Source organism: Bombyx mori, chromosome 12 (assembly GCF_030269925.1).
Source record: "Bombyx mori chromosome 12, ASM3026992v2".
In the NCBI taxonomy this organism is placed as follows: domain Eukaryota; kingdom Metazoa; phylum Arthropoda; class Insecta; order Lepidoptera; family Bombycidae; genus Bombyx; species Bombyx mori.
Window position 1 is genome coordinate 11,632,575 of NC_085118.1, and position 19,825 is coordinate 11,652,399.

The window sequence follows — 19,825 nt, forward strand, 5'->3', positions numbered from 1 at the left end:
TTTCCTTTTTTTTTCGACACAAAGAATACAGGAATAATAACTTATTTTATATTAGAAGTTTTAAATTAATTTGAGTTTTTTACATAATAATTTATTTATAATGTGATGCACTATTTGAACCGCTTTATGTAGTTTAACGAGTACCCTCAGTAAGTATATTATACATATAAGCTCATATTATTCATATAACAAGCAGAGTTTTATATATTTAGATTCCACCATGTTGGCTACAGCCGTGCAGAATATAATACGGATGTCCTTTTTTCAGTTTGATACCATTCTAGATGCCATGCTTGAGGCTTCGAACATGGGACGGAGAATAATTTCACAGTTGGTTCAAACTGATTTGATGAATAAAAGTATTTGGATCGGTAATGTATCGTTTGATCAGAATATAGCACTTACCCTGTCCTGCTCCGAGCGCTCCATACACACCGAGGTACATGTCCCTTTTTGCTCTGTCCACTGTTCCGTTAACAATCTAGAAAATTTATAAGAACAATGTGCATTAGGTATAGCAATCACAATTTAATTAATGTTACATTATGAACAACACGTTATGGTTGGATGACATCCCATAATACAATACGACAGCCGTTCTGCTGTGACTGTTTGTATACAGAGGAGGCGCGTCTTTGCATAGACAGCGGTGTCTAACGATTGAGTTGGTACCATCGATCACCCGGATGGTCCCCTACTGCACAGCCTGTACCTTTCAAGCGGGAAGACGACTGTTTCCCGGCAGAAATAAAATGGACGGTGGCCCCATAGCAATACTAGCTAAAATTATGTTTTAAAAATGTTGAACCTATATTGTTACTACAGAACATTATCCTTCGGCGTGAAAGTTATTCATGTTTGATTTCAGTGTTAATTTCCTAAACTTAGCTTGGTTGTGTGAACACCATCGGCCAATTTGAGATCTGATATATATCCGTTTTAAGTACCGTTTAGATACATATTTTTATAGTACAATATTTTTAATCTAATCTTCATGAAGATTACTATTCGTTTTATTAAAGTTTATTTTTTCTAATTCAGAATATTAAAGGGTTTGTTTAATATAAAATGACTGTTGAGTTTAATTTAGTTGAGTGTTTGATTGATTTTGGGAATTATAATTATTACCCAAAGACAAAAATTGACAGCAACTTACGATTTTCGAATCACTGGACCACTCCGCCAGCCAGTAGTTGGAGCCGACTTGGAACACTTGCAGGATCAGATTCATCAGAATCGTCACGACGGACGCGAAAACACCGACGCTCATCAAGTAGTGCTTATATATACTCCATTTCACCTTTAAAAAACGTATGTTGTATTGTAAGAATGGCTATAGAACTCTTCAAACAGGGAACGCCGCCGAATAGACAGGAAAGTGATCAATGACACAGACAATTAAAGTCGTCGTGGTTTAAAGAATAAGAGGCCTGGTTTATTAGTATAGAGCGATGCGAATGTGCCGGTGTTCGAATCCCACAGGCAGGTACTAATTTTTGTAATGAAATACGTACGTACTTTGCGTAATTACTAGTGTTGGGGCGTCTTTTGAGCCCACACTGGTACATACCACCCACCCTGCCTATTTTGGCCGTGAAGCAGTAATGCGTTTCAGTTTGAAGTATAGGGCAATCTTTGTACTGTAAAACTGAGATTTAGAATTTAGTTCCTAAAGGTGGGAAGCGGTACTTGGGTGGTGTTTATGGGCTTCGATGATCCATTCACGTAATAAAAAAAATACATTACTCTCTTATCATGCTTTTCTGAATTTTGTGTTATTTTATTTTTGTTTTATAAACTCACACTTCCTGTTTCCGCTTTCTCGGCTTCAATCAGTTTGTTCTTTTCTTTGAGATTGCTTTGAGTGAGGGCGTCAGGAGTCTTTTGTTTCACGCTGCCAGCTCTATCACCTGTAGATAAGTTTGTATTTCACATATTTATAATGATATACAGTTAGTGTAACAAAAATATTTGGATATGCAGAAGTTATTATTATATTATATTATTATGTAAAATATTCAGCTACATAGACAAATACAGGTTAAGCAAATAAAAGTGTGCCAAAAACACAAGTATAGGGATGTGTGAAGTACATTAGAAAATATACAAGTTATGTTTACCTGCGGGAGTTTGTTCCGACTCTGAAGTACTTTCGGAGAGCGAGCGAGCCCTTTGCAGTTTGTTCTGGAATTCTGTACCGAGTTTTGTTTCCAGGTCTTGCTTGAGAACATCTAACTCTGTAACAAGGAGTTGTTTGCTTAAATAGCTTTGTTTATAGAGTGTATCCCAAACACCCTGTACAATCTCGAACTGATATACAGGATGTTGAAACAAAGTCGAAACAATAATAACTAAAATTGTACACCTATAAGTTATATTATTATTATTTCGTATATACAGTTATTTCGTAGAACTGGAAATCTACATATTAAACTGTTTCTTATCTTTTTAATTTACATTAAAAGATGCCATTCTGTAGAAAAAGTATGAAATTTAGAAATTATTAATTTATAATAATCAGTATGTAGTGTTTTTTTAAAGGCAGAGTATACTGGTGTAGTGGTAAGTGACATAGTCACTACACAAGGGGGTCGCGGGTTCGAATCCCGCCAAGGGAAGATATTTGTATGATAAATATAAATGTCTTTCCAGGGTTATGGGTGTATATTAAATATATGTATGTGTATAATAAAAATATTATATTTATTTCCGTTATCTGGTACTTGTAACACAAGTTCTTTACGAACTTAGCACGGGACCAGTTAACGTGCCGTGATTTTTAGTAAATATTTATATTTATTTATTTACTGTGTAAATATGTGGAAAACTAAAATAGCATTATTAAGAAGTGATAATGAATCCGTTAGTTAACTTATTATTATTATTTATGCAATAGTAACCGTCAGGCGAAGTTTTCTCGATGTCGCTCAGATGATGAAGCAGGAAGTCAGCGAAGGCGCCCTTCTTCTCGAGCAGGTGCTGGTAGGAGCCGGCCTCGGAGACCTGTCCGTCGCGCAGCACGACGACCAGGTCGGTCTGCGCGAGGTAGGACACGTTGTGCGTGACCCAGACGCGCGTCCTGTCCTTGAGCAGGCCGGCGGGCCCGATGACCTTGTCGAAGATGTGCTTGCCGACGTGCGAGTCCACGGCGCTCAGCGGGTCGTCCAGCAGGTAGTTGTCCGCCTCGTGGTACACGGCGCGCGCCAGCGACACGCGCTGCTTCTGACCGCCCGATAAGTTTATACCTGATAACAATCAATACAAATCACGTAATGAGTTTTAATGAAAAAATTTAATGGCGAACGTGAACAATGACGTTATTATATTCCGCAGTGTTCTCTTTCTCTCTGAGTAGCAGGAAGACTAAAATGATTAATTATTTCAATATCGTTCGTTATTTGAAGCGAATAAAAATAAACTCCTACATTTTACTTTTTTCTACAGGTTCGTTACAATAATTTAACTTTAAATTTTTTTATTGCTTATATGGATGGACGAGCTCACCTGGTGTTGGTCAGCCCATAGACATCTACGACGTAAATGCGCCACCCACCTTGAGATATAAGTTCTAAGGTCTCAGTATAGTTACAACGGCTGCCCCACCCTTCAAACCGAAACGCATCTGCTTCACGGCAAAAATAGGCGGGGTGGTGGTATCTACCCGCGCGGACTCACAAGAGATCCTACCACCAGTAGTAGTTTGGAATATTTGATAATATTAATTATTTAGTGTTAATATCCAGTCACCTTTCTCTCCGATTTCGGTCTGATCTCCTCCAGGTAACACGTCAAAGTCGGGTTTGAGGGCGCACACATTAATAACGTTATTATAAGACTGCTGCTGCAGAGGCTTCCCAAAGAGTATATTATCTTGTAGCGTGGCATTTTGGATCCAGGCCTGTTGCGGGACGTACGCTATGCTGCCTGTAAGGAATACATTTCAAATATTATTTCCACTTTCGCCTTTAGTTTTTATACAAAGAACGATTTTTAAAATGACACTTGCCGTGTGTATTCACTCTGCCTGATATCTTGTTCATCTCGCCAAGCATTGCAGCGAGCAATGAACTCTTCCCGGAACCTACAGCTCCGACTATGGCCACCAAAGAGCCACGCGGTACATTCAAATTAATGTTCTTCAATACAGGATCGGCATCTTTTTCGCCCCACGTGAAATTCCCGTTTTCGATAACAATTGGACTGGCTGCGAACGACGTTTCAATATAATAATAATAATAAAAAAAACATTCCCTTTGCCTATGACTTAAAAAGAAAGAAAGTTTTTTTTTCTTTTGAAAGAGTGACAAGACATACAGAGAAAAAAGTCAACTTTAAAAAACGAATTATTATGTCTTAAAATTCAGGAAACACAGCCAAACGTTACTTACGCTCTTTCTTGTCGTGATCGACGGAACTAATGTCGAGCTCATCGCAGTTCATGAATTTGTTCAATCTCTTTATGCCTACCGACGTCTGAAAATATTCATTGATGAAGTCAAAGCGAATTGTTGTTGTTGTTGATTAGATTTATGAAGTTATAAATAGAAACGTCCCCTACACCAAGCGGACCTATTCAGTTCAACCAATGTATTTGCATGCTTGTTTTTTTTATAAAAGTTATCGTCTACTGTTAGTTGCAATCAAATAGGAAAAATTAACATGATTTTGTTCGTTATGTACCTATTTGGAGTGTTCTTAAGAAGTTTCTATAAAGAAAAAAAAAGAGAAAAAAAAACAGGTGGCTTGCTTTTTATTGTGATTTAATTACAATTCAAAAATGTTCCGGCTACATTAGTGCTATACTGTTGAAATATTTGTACCATTATCGTCACGAGTTTTCTGTTATTCTGTTTTCAAAGTGACGTATTATTTAAAAAAAAACTCATCAGTAACGATCAATTATTTAAAGGGTCAAGAAAATCTAAATAGCCTTGAACACGATACGCTTCCATCATTCGTATGAATTAATAAATACGAAGCGTGGGAAAACATTGCATCGTATTTCAAAGGAGCGATACATTTGAAGATAATTAATTAATATAAAACTAGCTCCTACTAAAACTACTACGTACTGTACTATTTAGACGTATTCAATTTTAAATCCAAAACAGAAGCCACCCTGATTAAATTTAGAATTTTTTTTAAATATGAACTTACTTGTACTACATTCGATATAACGTTAGGCAGCATTGACAGTGGAAAACGCAGTATGTTGAAAAGTGATAATGCAACGAAAGCCTTCTCAGAGTCCAGAGTTTCCTTATCGTTCACCAATACAAAGCATCCGAACGACATCAGTGAAACCTACGAGACCATACCATTGATTAGCTCTTACCTGGAGGGGTACATGCATACTGTCCAGGACTAAAACCCGTTTCAGCTTGTGTTGTTACACATTTTATTCCACATTCAAAGTCACAATTTGAAGGGAATCTGTTTGCCTTCTAAACGATTTACATTACGATTTTTTTCTCAGTACTTATTGTGACAAAAATAAAATCATGAATTTTAAATATATCTAAATTTATTTTCATGTTTACGCTAAACAATTAGTGACGCGCGGTAATTTGTGAAAAAAAAAACCAAATCTTTCGGGAAGGAATTAAAGAAATAACCTTCCTAATTCTGATATTTCTTACAAATTTGATATTCCTTGATACATTAATATGTGAGTTAACTGTAATTTATTCAGTTTGGATGTTGTTACAAAAGATATAATTCATACTTAAGATTTCACAATCTTATTTATGTGTCTTTGATTGGTTTAGTTATCACACATATGCCAGTGAACTGTGCTTTATATTTGATTTATGAACTGATAAACTGTAAGATATATAAAATTTGTTCCTATAAATTTTAGAAGTTGTACTTCATAAAAATATATTTTAGATTTGTTAGCTAAATGTTTAGTTTTTTATGTGCAGATTCATGGGAGTAAATCCGTCGATTTTACTATTGAATAATTTTTCCAAATTTCTGAGAAAAAAATCTCACAAAAATCGATCGATTCTAATCGATTAATAGATATTATATATATATCGATATTATGAATAATCGTCGTGAACAACGCAAAGCTTTAGAATGTTTAATTAATTAATTATCGCATGGCCAATAATGCGGTTAGTGAAGTTCGGATGGGATAGAACCATAGCCTCCTACACTCCGTACCGTACACAACATAACATGTTGCTCTACCTCTATAGCGGAAACAATGATGAAAGGCAGAAAACCTAGTGGTACGTTCATTGTGAAAAACAGCGACATCGAAACAAATATCCTTTCGGCAGTCGGGATATTATTCTCAGGATCGGATATCACATATGTGAAGAACGTTAAGAAGGTCACCTTTAACATAAAATTATTATTAATATATTATTATTTATTACTTGTTTTCTCTTCTTTTTCACTGCAATGCCACTTGCGATTGCAAGGATACATGTATTAATGATGCGATGTCATTTTATTAATTCCACGGCCGCCTATTGGATCGTCAAATTGGTAAAGCGGTATAAAAATATTAACACAACACACCGACAGTACAGAAGTACAGCTCATTTATGTATAATATACTTCATTTTCATTCAACCTACGCTCGGTGCTCGTGCTAGGGCTGTCAACTGCGGCTTATAAAGAAAAATGTGTGATGTAGAAAAGTCTATGAACATAGTACCTACATATATACTGTGGTGAGGGCACTCATATCTAGTTGTTTTATTAATTATTTTATATTATTGCGAATGAAACAGGAAAAACAGAAATAAAAAACCATTCATAAAATAATTAAAGTTCAAAGTTATAATTAATTAACACGTAATTATTTTAATTAAAACTACGTTTAGTTTAATCTCACGTTTATCATTTTCATTTTCTTATTTTCAATGATTCGTATTAAAAAGGCATAATTATGACCACGATTGGTGAAAACTGAAGGGAAGACGATATACTGTTAAAACTACTTTTATGTTTTAATCTCGCATTTTTGCCGTCGTCATATTATTTGCGATGTTTCGAATATTTTTCAGTTTCACGTGGTCACGGAAGAAGTAGTTCTAGAGGAAGAGGTGGACCTAAGAAGAAATGGATGGATTGCGTGAAAGACGATATGTGTAAGAGGGGAGTGTGCGAAGAAATGGTCATATGATAGACGAGTATGGAAGGAGACAACATGTCGCGCCGACCCCAGGTGACTGGGAGAAGGGCAAGAGAATGATGATGGAAGACGTAGTTTTAATTATATGCTACGACTTACGGAACCGCAAGAAAACACTATACTATAGGTAATATTATTTTATTTATAAAATTATACTGAAAATTGCATCCAACGCCAAGATTTGTCCGAGATTAATTTGCACTTAATATTCGGACAGGTTGATTGCTTATCGATTTCAATGATGTGACTCACGAAAAAGCCAAATATAACGTAAAAACTTCTGTTCTGCGACTAAATTACGATAACAATTGTATTTTACGAACCATTTCCTGATTGGTGATTATCCCTATAAAACAATACGAGCACATACCTGACTACTCGGGTTTATATTATTTATATATTATTATTAGCTTTTATTTTTATACGTTACGAACCATCCAATTACAAAAAAATTATCTATATACTTACCACCCTGAGACACCATATAGTTAATTAAACGATAATGCGCTAATATCATAGCAAAACACTGTCTACAGAAGGCGACCCTCGTGTTTTCATAGTTCCCGCGTATTCCGAGATTTATTTATTTATTTTATCGAGGTATGATTACTGGTCGCCCGAAGACCTTTCCAGTTTCACCAGGACAGGTGGGCGAGCAATAGCTCAGCTCGAAGGGTTGGGATTTGCTAACAGCTGCTCGAGTGCCTCCAAAGGAAACCTAACAACTCAAGAGCAGCTTTTTCGCGATTAAATCTACTACCGGATCGGAATTGCGAACCGCCATTCTGAGATTTAGTATTAGCGATTACACATATATGTGTAGGTACCCAAGCGCGCTCCTACAAACTTTGACTCGACGTATTGATTCACAAAATAAGGTGGGATTACTTGTACTATGGAAGACAGAAGTAAAAATAGTAACAGTTAACTATAATGATTATGAGCAGGCTATTGTCATGTAAGATTCTTTAATCTCAAAATCAGATTTTGCAAAAAATCCTTCATTGATTAAATTAGCGTGAAACTACAAACGATTTTTGTTTATCATACATTAATTTGTAATTGAATTATTATTATTTATTGATATACGAGTAATATATCAAATTATCGAATTCGGTAAGTTGTTAATATCAATGTTTTGACATTTTATTGCGTGTTGTAATCAGAGATTATTTTGTAATACTTTATTTATTATCAATCAGAACGAAATGTAATTGTTAATAAATGATTTTGCAATTTACGGTCCCAATTAGATAAGGATATTTCTTTATATTATGAAATGTGATAAGTATTATTTGAGTCTCCTAAAAAAGCGGACATCTTCAAAGCGACTGTTCTGACCACAGGTAAATAATATAGTATTTTCTTTTTCCGCGAGTCGGCCTTTTACGTACACCCAAAACATATTCTTGATATGGATTGTCCATCACAATGGCACTTTATCACTTCCTGTGAGTATGGAAAGCAGCATTCTCAGAGTTCTATACGGCATATGGCGTATTATGAGCTTGTCCGGCGGTGTAAGCATCTCCCACAATCACATATTCTGTCGGGCCGCAATAAAACATTCAGATTTTCAGAACGTGACAATCGTTGTACAATATAAATACGTTCAAAGCGTTGATATTAATTAGAATTTCGTTACACTTCAATATCTTTACAGTCTTTAAAGACATCATGATGATGAGGGAGTTCATATAGAGTCCCATCTTTCTTTCGCCGTGAAGTCGTGTTTTATGTAATTAACATCACAGTTGAAACAATATAAATTTTATTGATGTAGCGGCATAAACAATTCTAGCTAATTATATTATATTAGTTAATTAACACATTATAAAATGTTTTTATGTTTTAAATATTTGGCGGTAAAAAGGACCCGTGTCACAGACTGTATTCTGTTTTCCACATCTCGTGCGTTCCGGCTTACGCATCATAAAAAGGTGCGTACTTAAACGCCACAATGATATAACCTATTCGCTACTTACCAAAAACGGAGCACATGACCAAATGAAAGAGGTCGCAGAATTTAGATACGCCGTTTGTTTCAGTACGTGCATTTCCTTGTTCCTTATTTGCAGGATCTGATCTTCGAAGCTAGGCTCCCAAGCGTACATTTTCAGAACCTGTATTAAATAATTAAGTCGCTTATCAGTAACAATTCTTTTTCTGTTTCATTTAAATAAAATTGAACTTAATATATTTTAGCAGATTTGTTACATTTGCAGTCTATATCAATAGAACGGTAATCAAATTTAAATTTCATAATATCAAATTTTGATGGGTCTGTATTACATAGTATCGAATGTGAAATACAAATTTTTAATATAAGACAATATTATAAAACTAGCTTAAAATAAATGGTAAACTTTGTTTTTAATTTCAGTTCTTGAAAGCAGCTGATCGCCGGGTCAACGACCTCGTCTGACTCGAGTTCAGCGGTTTCGCTTCGATTGCTGGTTCACGAAAATAAAAGTTTGTTATAAATATTTTTTAGATATTTTTGCATGGAAATTTAAATGGCAAAATATTGATTTTCGTCGTGCGAGAACGATCTTCCTACACCCGTATAAAACAAAAAATAAACTATGTCGATTATCCGGCCAGTATAATTTATATATAACAGATAGCATTAAACCGGTGAGTACGGAATAACGTTATCTCGTGTTTAATGAAATCGGCGCCGAGGTGACGACAAGCCACTTTCACGTTCATGTCAATAAAATCCTCGTATACGTGCAAATATTATATTATTATGTACAATATGGATATTTCTACCGGGTAACGGTCATGCGTTCGATTTCGAAGTATCAGACAGGCGCTGTTAGAATAAACTTCCTAAATGGACGTTTCTGGAAACCCCATAATAACTTAAAACCACTAAAAATATAACCAACCATAAACCAATTTTTTTTATGAAATTGTCATTTGAATACATTTGTTGTTGAAATTGTTTTTTTTTATGCTTAGATGGGTGGACGAGCTCACACAGCCCACCTGGTGTTAAGTCGTTACTGGAGCCCATTGACATCCACAACGTAAATGCGCCACCCACCTTGAGATACAAGTTCTAAGGTCTCAAGTATAGTTACAACGGCTGCCCCACCCTTCAAACCGAAACGCATTACTGCTTCACGGCAGAAATAGGCAGGGTGGTGGTACCCACCCGCGCGGACTCACAAGAGGTCCTACCACCAGTAAATCCAGTAAACCAGTAATAATGTTTTGTATCAATGTCATAAATGCTTTATACGGTTACGATTTAAATGTTATCAAATTATTTACGGCTTTATTAATAAGTAGCGGTTAATTCGTTCTGGATACTAGTGTCATTTACAGACTCATTTTTATTAATCGATCGATACGATAACTACCGTAAATTGTGCAATGATCTTTGTTGATTGTATTTCACAATAATTTCACAAGAAATTTATGATGCGGTGAGTTTATTTTTTTGGCAACACGCTTTAATCGTTTATTATTGATATAATGATTTTAGTGGAGATAACTTATCGGTGGCATCGAATGAGATAATGTTAGAAGAATTGATATCGCGACGACCTCGACGCAAATACATCATTTATTACCCAATGTTTTCAAATCAGAGGCAACGTGTGTTTTTGTCAGATAACATTATGCAGGAAAAAGTCTCTTAGATTACTTTATTTTCAGGGCTACTTTTTTATCTTTTCTCAACAACTTCTGGTTATAAGCACAAATTTAAAATGTTTACCTATTTATAATGATTATAATTATTTTTTCACTCACCTTAATTCCATTGAGCACTTCGTTCATAAGTTTAACTCTCTCATCCTTGTACTTCATCTGTTTTATTTGCAATGTCTTGACCCTGTTCGCTATTAGACCGTTCACCGGTATAAGAATGATCATTACCGCCAAACCAGCGAGAACTGACGGACCTAAGATAGCCCACAAGAAATATAGGGCGAGGGCGATCTGCAGAGGCGCCGACCATATCATGTTCAAATATGCCGTTAACTCAACGAATCTGTTCGGACAAATAAATCAATAATGTATAGATAGTTCAATAATTAATTTACATCAATTTTAAATACGAACAACATTAAGTTTTATTAACAAGTTTTTTTTTTCTACCTATGCTGATAGTCTTGAGAGGCTATTTCAGCTTCACCCTAACGTGTGTAGGTGAGCTCACGGGGTCAAACCGGAGTGTTGCTAACACTGACCCTAGCAAAAGCAGTGCTTCGCAGAATCTACCACCGGATCGGAAACGCGACCCACTGAGAAGATCCGGCGAGAAACTCAGTGGGCTGTGTCTATGGGTTAATTCGCTCGTCGAGCCTTTCGTCGCAAGCGACGGGTTCGACGAGGACGGTGACCGGATTAACAAGTCATCAATCTATCAACGAAATACTCTTTTTATGATACTGCTCTGCAGAGTTAATTGATTTCATGCGATTTCCTTATTAATTCCATTATATTAATAAAATTTCAAATCAAAGGAAACCCGCGAAATGGAACCATTTTCTGGATCTTATTTTTGCCTTTGTAAAACTTTTGGATACTTTTGGGAGTACATAAATGTATATGGAGGTTTGACCCTTGTTATTTTTCAAAATCAAGTATAAGTGATAAAAATATTTCAAAATGTAAATTGCGTGTCCGAAAATAGTAAATGTAATATCGGTATTGTTTTTTATTTGTTTTACTTTTATGTAGTTTTCACATTACGCTTTATCTTAATTGGCTCTCTCGCTTGTAAAGCAATGCGCACAATTGGCGCTAGCTTGTAAGTTCAACGAACCTTGCATTGGATTCAATTTGATGTTAACAATATTAATATATACAAGCGGCCCGCTCCGACTCCGCTCGGGTCTTTAACAAAAATTTCAACGTTTTTTTTATTGCTTAAATGTGTGGACGAGCTTACAGCCCACCTGGTGTTAAGTGGTTACTGGAGCCCATAGACATCTACAACGTAAATACGCCACACACCTTGAGATATAAATTCTAAGGTCTCAGTATAGTCACAACGGCTGCCCCACGCTTCAAACCGAAACGCATTACTGCTTCACGTCAGAAATAGACGGAACGGTGGTACCTACCCGTGCGGACTCACAAGAGGTTTTACCACCAGTAATTACGCAAATTATAATTTTGCGGGTTTGATTTTTATTACACGATGTTATTCCTTCACCGTGGAAGTCAATCGTGAACATTTGTTAAATACGTATTTTATTAGAAAAATTGGTACCAGCCTGCGGGATTCGAACACCGGTGCATCGCTAGATACGAATGCACCGGACGTCTTATCCTTTAGGCCACGACGACTTCGATATTTGAAGTTGTTTTATTTAAAAAAAAATGTTTTTTTACATAAAACAACACTTATTGCGGCATAACTATAATAGTTAGACATGTGCTGTCGCGACACTATTTGTGAATAATAATGTGTTCTACAAAGTCGTAGTACATAATTTTATTCTATCATCAATAGTTTTCGCAGGGCACGCGATATAAAGAATATTTTAGGTAATTAAATTTACTTTAATTTAATTTAATTTAATCTGCCAATGATTAATTTAAAAAAAATAACGTAAAATGATAAAAGATTATAAAAAAAGTATATAAAATGTGTTTCATTTTTGCGTTTGTCAAAAAAGTTATTAGTAGGACATTTTTTGTAAGGTTTCCTAACATAACATAACAGAATAGTTATGTGATCAATTGTCAGTAATTATAAGTAATTTGTTTCAAATACATAAGTAATCTGTTACAGTTAATGTCATTAGAACTCTTAATCAACTTATAATCGAATTATTTTATAACTGATTACAATAAGTACTCGCTGTAATCAGTTACTTAAGTAACCTGTTACAAAGTATCTCAATTACCAATTAAAATGTAATTGTAATTTGTAATTATTAATCTGATTACTTTTTGCCCATCACTGTTCTAAGCTATGCAAGCGATTTTAATACGGTTTTCATGAATATTATAGAAGCATCGACAAACGAGAAAGGTTTTTGTATATAATTTAAAATATTTTAGACGAAATGGCTAATCTATGTTGGAGTTTTGTAAAAAAAGTATATTATATATTTCGTACGGTTACGTGGCTCACTCTTCGAGAACTATAAGAGAAAGTGTAGTTCACGCGAGCAAAGCCGCGGGCGGAAAGTTGGTATGGAGATATGTACCTAAGCTAATAAAATCAATTAAAACAGAAATCAGGATGGATTCAATCGAGAAATTTCGACTTTAGATCATATATTATGTAAATTTCCTGTTTTTTTGCACTTATCTGAATACCATGAATGTTATATTTTGCATTGGTTTACATTGGGCGTCCGAAAATTAATGAAAGATTTAAATTAAATAGAAGACAGAGTTTTTAATATTTTTGTTATTTTTTCATCTATACTACTATTATAAAGAGGAAAGATTTGTTTGTTTGTTTGTTTCGAATAGGCTCCAAAACTACTGGACCGATTTGAAAAATTCTTTTTCCATTAGAAGCCGACATTGTCCCTGATGAACATAGGCAACTTTTTTTTAATGTTTTTTAATTTTATTTTTTTCATTTCATGTGTGTTTTAATGTTTCCGAAGCGAAGCGAGGGCGGGTCGCTAGTTGAATTATAAAAGTATTAAAGAATTATAAAGTACCTTGGATAGGGTTATTCATGAAACTAGCTTAATCCCGCGACATTAGCCGCGGATATTGTCATACCGCGGGTGACGCCGCTCGGCGAAGCTAGTCTAAAAAAAGTATGTATATAAAGTATATAATCAGCTACCTGTCAGTGAAAGTCCCGTCAAAATCGGTCCAGCCCTAGAGATTAGCCGGAACAAAGAGAGACAGACAAAAATTAAAAAAAATGTTATTTTGGTATATGTATTTACGTACTTACACATTTAGTAGAAAGTTGTTATTTTATTATTACAGACACTCCAATTTTATTTATAAGTATAGATAATACATCGGGCAAATGGTCTGTCTCCACGGATTTGCTGGCATATAAGAACTCATTGTGGAAATTTTTCATAAACTTTCTGTGTGATTGTGGCTGAACTTCATTGATGCAGCATTTAATTTATTCTTGTAACGGATTCATGGTTGTAGGCTTTTCGACAGACCTTTAATTTCAATTAACCCCATAAGAAGAATAGAGCAAGAGCCCGCGACAGCCAGACCTTCGTTATTTTATAAAAGATGAAAGTTTCTCTGTGTATGTCTCCAACACAGGTAAGAACGACCCGCGATTATAGAGTTTCGATTGTGGTTACTTGGGCAGGTAACAGGCAGTAAAGGTATATAAAATAGTACCTTAAATTCGTTAAAGTATAAAGGTTTTTTTTTTAATATTTACTCCAGAATATCTTTAGAAATCACGATATCCGTTGCCGGACACTTTTTCCAGTTGTTAACCCCTGCCAGACACCCCTAAACTTTAATAAATTTTAATTATACTTTCGTTATACTATAAAAGCTAAATTTTATATATGTTACTTAGGGACTTATAAAAATATGTTACCCCAATAGCCGGACAGTTTTAATGGTTCTTACATCTTGCCAGACACTTTGAGAGCCCGCTGTAGGTGCGAGCGCGAGGTAGCAACTGTTCAAGCGGGTGTGAGCGAGATAGAGTGCTTAGTCTATTGTGATCTTTTAAGATATCCAAGCGGGTGAGTACCACCACAAGTGTGGGTTTACACTCTTAATACTAATAAAAGTTACCACCTGGTTGTGTTTTCATGATTTTCTTTAGATACCGAACTCATTATTTCGGAAACTAAAATTACATTTAAAGATTGTAATCCCCAATAACATTGGATATTTTAATTTAAAAACGATACGTGTTCTGTAAAATAAAAGATGAGAGATATAAAGAATTACAGTCCAACTTTATTAGAACCGTAAATGTCAGATTGTGGGTTGATTTGCTCAAGGTCACGATGACGTTTCTTATAAATTTTATCACGAAAGGATGACGAACATATGTAGTAGAGTATCTTAATAACAGAGTATGTGATGCGCAAAAAATACAACAGGCTTTATCTTTAAAACTATTTCTGTTTACTTCAAATCCGGAAGATACTTTTTCCTGGGATACATTAATAATCATACAATATACGTTTTGGGCTTATACCTTATATTTTATGTTATAAGTTAAGATATATTAATATCTTTATTATGTACATTATGTACGTGTAATATGTACAAAGAAGAAAGAAGCATTATTTAAGATTAGGTCGATTAAGTTTAAAAAAAATATTCACGGTTACCACCTACACTCCCTATGGTTCATGTTTCCTTTGATCTTCAATATCCATTTAGCAATGAATATATAACCTAAGCAAGTTCAGTAATAATAAAACCATTAATAACATAATTTTCAACATTTAGCACAATCAGTTCCTGTATAATAGAAACAACTATTTATTTAATAACAGCATTCCCAAAATAATTTTGAATAATTAACTTTTTTGTGTGATTATATTCGGAACCATTTAAGTGGTTAATTGGTTTATTCTACGGGTCATGGATTTTACGGGCGAACGAATGGATTTAATGTAGCTTAGTATTTTGAAGGTATCTGAATGTATGACAATATATTCATGGAGTTCATTCATTTTTTTTATTTTTGAAGTTATACTTCTTTAGGCGCGTTATGAAAAATTTATGAGAGTGAAATTTCACGATGCGCGCGCACCGTGACACAAAATTAACAGAAATGAAGTTGCCCACTAAATCGCTCATTACAATACGACCGACGTAATTTGGCGAGTCTGAATATAGCCGCAGGTGAACTTTCGCGCATGTACACTCGTAAAAAAAAGTGTTATTAGCATTCATTTTTTAGTATTTCTATACTAATATTATAAAGAGGAAAGATTTGTTTGTTTGTTTGTTTCGAATAGGCTCCGAAACTACTGGACCGATTTGAAAAATTCTTTTTCCATTAGAAGCCGGCATTGTCCCTTTTTTTTTTTGGTTTCATGTGTGTTTTAATGTTTCCGAAGCGAAGCGAGGGCGGGTCGCTAGTTATTTAATATAATTCATACTAAATATTATTAAATTATTAACGTTAAATATTTATTATTAAGAAATAAATTTAATAAAAATAAAGTATAAGTATAACATCTTACGCGCGTACATAAGTACACGCACCCTTTTTTTTGTCGAAGTTACATATCTGACTTGTGATTCTTTGATAAAAACAATCAATAGTCTATCTAATCATAGAATGAAAAGGCTTGTTAAAGAATTATCGATTTGAGCAGTTTTAACTTAAAAGTCTCGTCTGCCTTGTCTACAATATAATTTCGCTTTTTGTTTCATGTAAAAAATAGGATGAGTCTGTCGCATAATGCACCACTACTAACTAAAAAAAATCGAAGCTACTTTTATTGAAAAACTTTTTGAGGTTTGTGATTTAAAAAAAAAAAACATACTATTTTGATCAATGATACCTATGATAGATATGTAACGGATTCTTTCAGCCTAATTCACCAATAACGAGACGTCTGATTGACCTGATTTGGTTCATTGACTTGACTTGAATTATCAAGGATCAATGACAATAGAGTAATCACAAGTAGAAGTCGTCGTGGCCTAAAGGATAAGACGTCCGGTGCATTCGAATATAGCGATGCATCGGTGTTCGAATCCCGCAGGCGGTTACCAATTTTTCTATTGAAGTGCGTACCTACCTATTTATAGCCTTTCCCCTTCGATATATTCATTAAATCAGTATTCTTGCGATATGTACAGAATTTTTTGTTTTAATCACTAAATAAAATGTAATAGTTCTAAAAAAATTCTCTTCAAGGCAAACATCATCACAACGTATGATGTAATACGTGGCTAATCATTAACAGTGACGCGTGTGGCATAGTAACAGTAAAAATTACATCCCACATAATAAATTTGCCTTTAGCCTAATTTTGAAAAATGAATTTGTTTAGAAGGCTTATGCTGAAGTATGTTGTGAATCTAAAAGTAAATGACAGATCTTGAAACACAATACGAGTATATTGAGTGCCCGCCCGGTTCGTGTACGCGTTGACAAATTAACATTATGTATCTCTTTATTATTCAAACAAATTCAATTAAACACAATCTAAATGTTAGCCTAAGCTTATCTCAATTCATATCACCGAAAAAAAAACGTCACAATTAAATTCAGCTATTGTGGGAGTAAGCACGTTCTAATGTTTCAACTTTATTGTGTATAATAATATAAAAGAATCGAAAGGTTTAGAAAATATTTCTACGTTCATAGCATTGAAATTAATCACAGAAGTTGTTTAAACATTGCAAAATATTGAACAACATAATTAAATAACACTATCTCTTCTGATGTTTTATAAAGGATTTATGTCTTAGTTTTATCATGATACCACTTCTGTATCTGCTACATACACACAATGCTTGACGGTTTACGCCCGTAGCGAAGGTTTACGTTAATTGTGACGTCACACGGTCACAATGAGTCCAATCGATCTTCATTAAATTCGTTGTAGAGTATCAAGGATGGGAATTGAATTTTTTCGTTGCTAGTATTGTTTTCACAGTTGTATTTCAATACAGTTATGTCATGTATGTACCTGTTTTATATGCAAATTGCGTTCCAAGTGTTACGTTAAATCTTTTGGTACAAATTTCTCGAAAAACTAACGCTACTTTACTGGTGGTAGGACCTCTTTGTGAGTCCGCGCGGGTAGGTACCATCGCCCTACCTATTTCTGCCGTGAAGCAGTAATGCGCTTCGGTTTGAAGGGTGGGGCAGCCGTTGTAACTATACTGAGATCTTAGAACTTATATCTCAAGGTGGTTGGCGCATTTACGTTGTAGATGTCTATGGGCCACCACTGGTAACCACTTAACACCAGGTGGGCTGTGAGCTCGTCCACCCATCTAAGCAATAAAAAAAACTTGTTTGTAATATAACGGCCGTCTGGTGTAGTGGTAAGTGACATGGTCACTACAAAAGTCGCGGGTTCAAATCCCGCCAAGGGAAGATATTTGTATGATAAATATAAAATGTCTTTTCCAGGGTTATGGATGTATATTAAATATGTGTATGTGTATAATAAAAATCTTATATTTATTTCCGTTATCTGGTACCTGTAACACAAGTTCTTTACGAACTTACCACGGGACCAGTTAACGTGGCGTGATTGTTAGTAAATATTTATTATTATTATTATTATTATAAAATGAGTAATATCGTACAAAGTATTCGACGAATACGATCCGCGCGATGATACGTCAGGTACACAAAATACATAATATTTAGAATAAATGAATAAAATATTAAGTATTTTGTAAAAACATACGTTCATTTCCAAGTCAAACAACATAATATATTATATTGTCCTAAGACCTACTACATACACTACGAAGTTTGGAATACACTAAACGTATTCCAAGATTATTATTATATTACGAACATGAACGAATTAATGAGAAACAGTCTTCTAAGTGCCGTCAGAAATCTGTGGCTAGTTTTAATAAAAAAAAAGGCTATCCAGTTTAGCGGTAAATAGCGGTAGGCAGCGGCTTGGCTCTGCCCCTGGCATTGCTGAAGTCCATGGGCGACGGTAACCACTCACCATCAGGTGGGCCGTGCGCTCGTCTGCCTACAAGGGCAATAAAAAAAAGTTCAAATTAACCGATGATTGTATCATGGATTTAAAACATATCTCACTAAATCCTTTATTTAATCCTAATCTTTATTGCCTATAATTGTTACGAAATGCATTAGAATTACCAAATAAGATTAAAAATGGATATAAAGTAGTGTTGACAGTAAGCTTACCTTACAAACTCAGATTTTTTTTAAAACTTTAATAAACTTACCTCTGAGCATCGACAGACATCAAATTGACAATTTCTCCAACGGTTGACTCCTTTCTAGCCGAGTTCGACAAACGTAGGGATTTTCTGTAGATGGCGCTCGTCAACGCTGTTCTGATCCTCATACCCACTAGATACATCCTAGTGAAGTAGTGCGCCAATAGCATTGTTTGAGTAATGGCACACAGCAGCAGCGCGACGGCGTATGCGTAACCTTTCCAGTCCGGTTCATCGTTCTTAACGAAACTTATTAATAATCTAAAATCATATTTTAGTCTAATTAATACCTTTAATTTAATCTCATTAGAACCAACAAAATAATGAATAAGATGTTCAACAAATTTTATCGATATCTATACTAATATTATAAAGAGGAAACATTTGTTTCTTTGTTTGTATTGAATAGGCTCCGAAACTACTGAAAATATTTGAAAAATTCTTTCACTGTTTAGATGCTACACTATTCCCGAGTGACATAGGCTATAATATGTAAAAAAAATATATAAGGGATCCTTACTCCAATAATGTAAAAAAATTACCTAAAATATACTTTACATCGCGTGCCCTGCGAAAGCTATTGATCATAGAATAAAATAATGTACTACAACTTTGTATATCACATTATTATTTACAAAAAGTGTCGCGATAGCATATGTCTAATTATCATAGTTATGCCGCAATAAGTGCTCTTTTATTAAAAAAAATAAAACAAAGTTGTTGAAATTTTTATTAAAGACCCAAGCGGGACCGGAGCGGGCCGCTAGTAATATAATAAAAGTAATATATACAGTGGTTTTACGGATGTTCCGTTATAACTATTGAACCATGCCT

General features: G+C 34.7%; 1 protein-coding gene across 5 annotated transcripts in view; it reads right to left on the reverse strand.

Moving 5' to 3' along the window:
• The window catches only part of LOC101746706 (multidrug resistance-associated protein 1), a 46,840-nt gene that overhangs the window by 13,722 nt on the left and 13,293 nt on the right, over positions 1-19,825 (reverse strand). For 3 of the 5 annotated variants that reach the window (XM_062671541.1, XM_062671540.1, XM_062671539.1), the window contains exons 8-19: positions 18,998-19,252; positions 10,916-11,156; positions 9,136-9,273; positions 5,158-5,304; positions 4,389-4,473; positions 4,003-4,204; positions 3,748-3,920; positions 2,901-3,245; positions 2,121-2,237; positions 1,804-1,910; positions 1,157-1,300; positions 406-481 (exon numbers count right to left, since the gene is read on the reverse strand). In XM_062671541.1, the coding sequence (XP_062527525.1) occupies positions 406-481; positions 1,157-1,300; positions 1,804-1,910; positions 2,121-2,237; positions 2,901-3,245; positions 3,748-3,920; positions 4,003-4,204; positions 4,389-4,473; positions 5,158-5,304; positions 9,136-9,273; positions 10,916-11,156; positions 18,998-19,252 (2,030 nt within the window). Of the gene's footprint in view, positions 1-405; positions 482-1,156; positions 1,301-1,803; positions 1,911-2,120; positions 2,238-2,900; positions 3,246-3,747; positions 3,921-4,002; positions 4,205-4,388; positions 4,474-5,157; positions 5,305-6,195; positions 6,346-9,135; positions 9,274-10,915; positions 11,157-18,997; positions 19,253-19,825 lie in introns of all 5 variants that reach the window. The other 2 variants (XM_062671538.1, XM_062671537.1) reach the window with 1 other exon arrangement.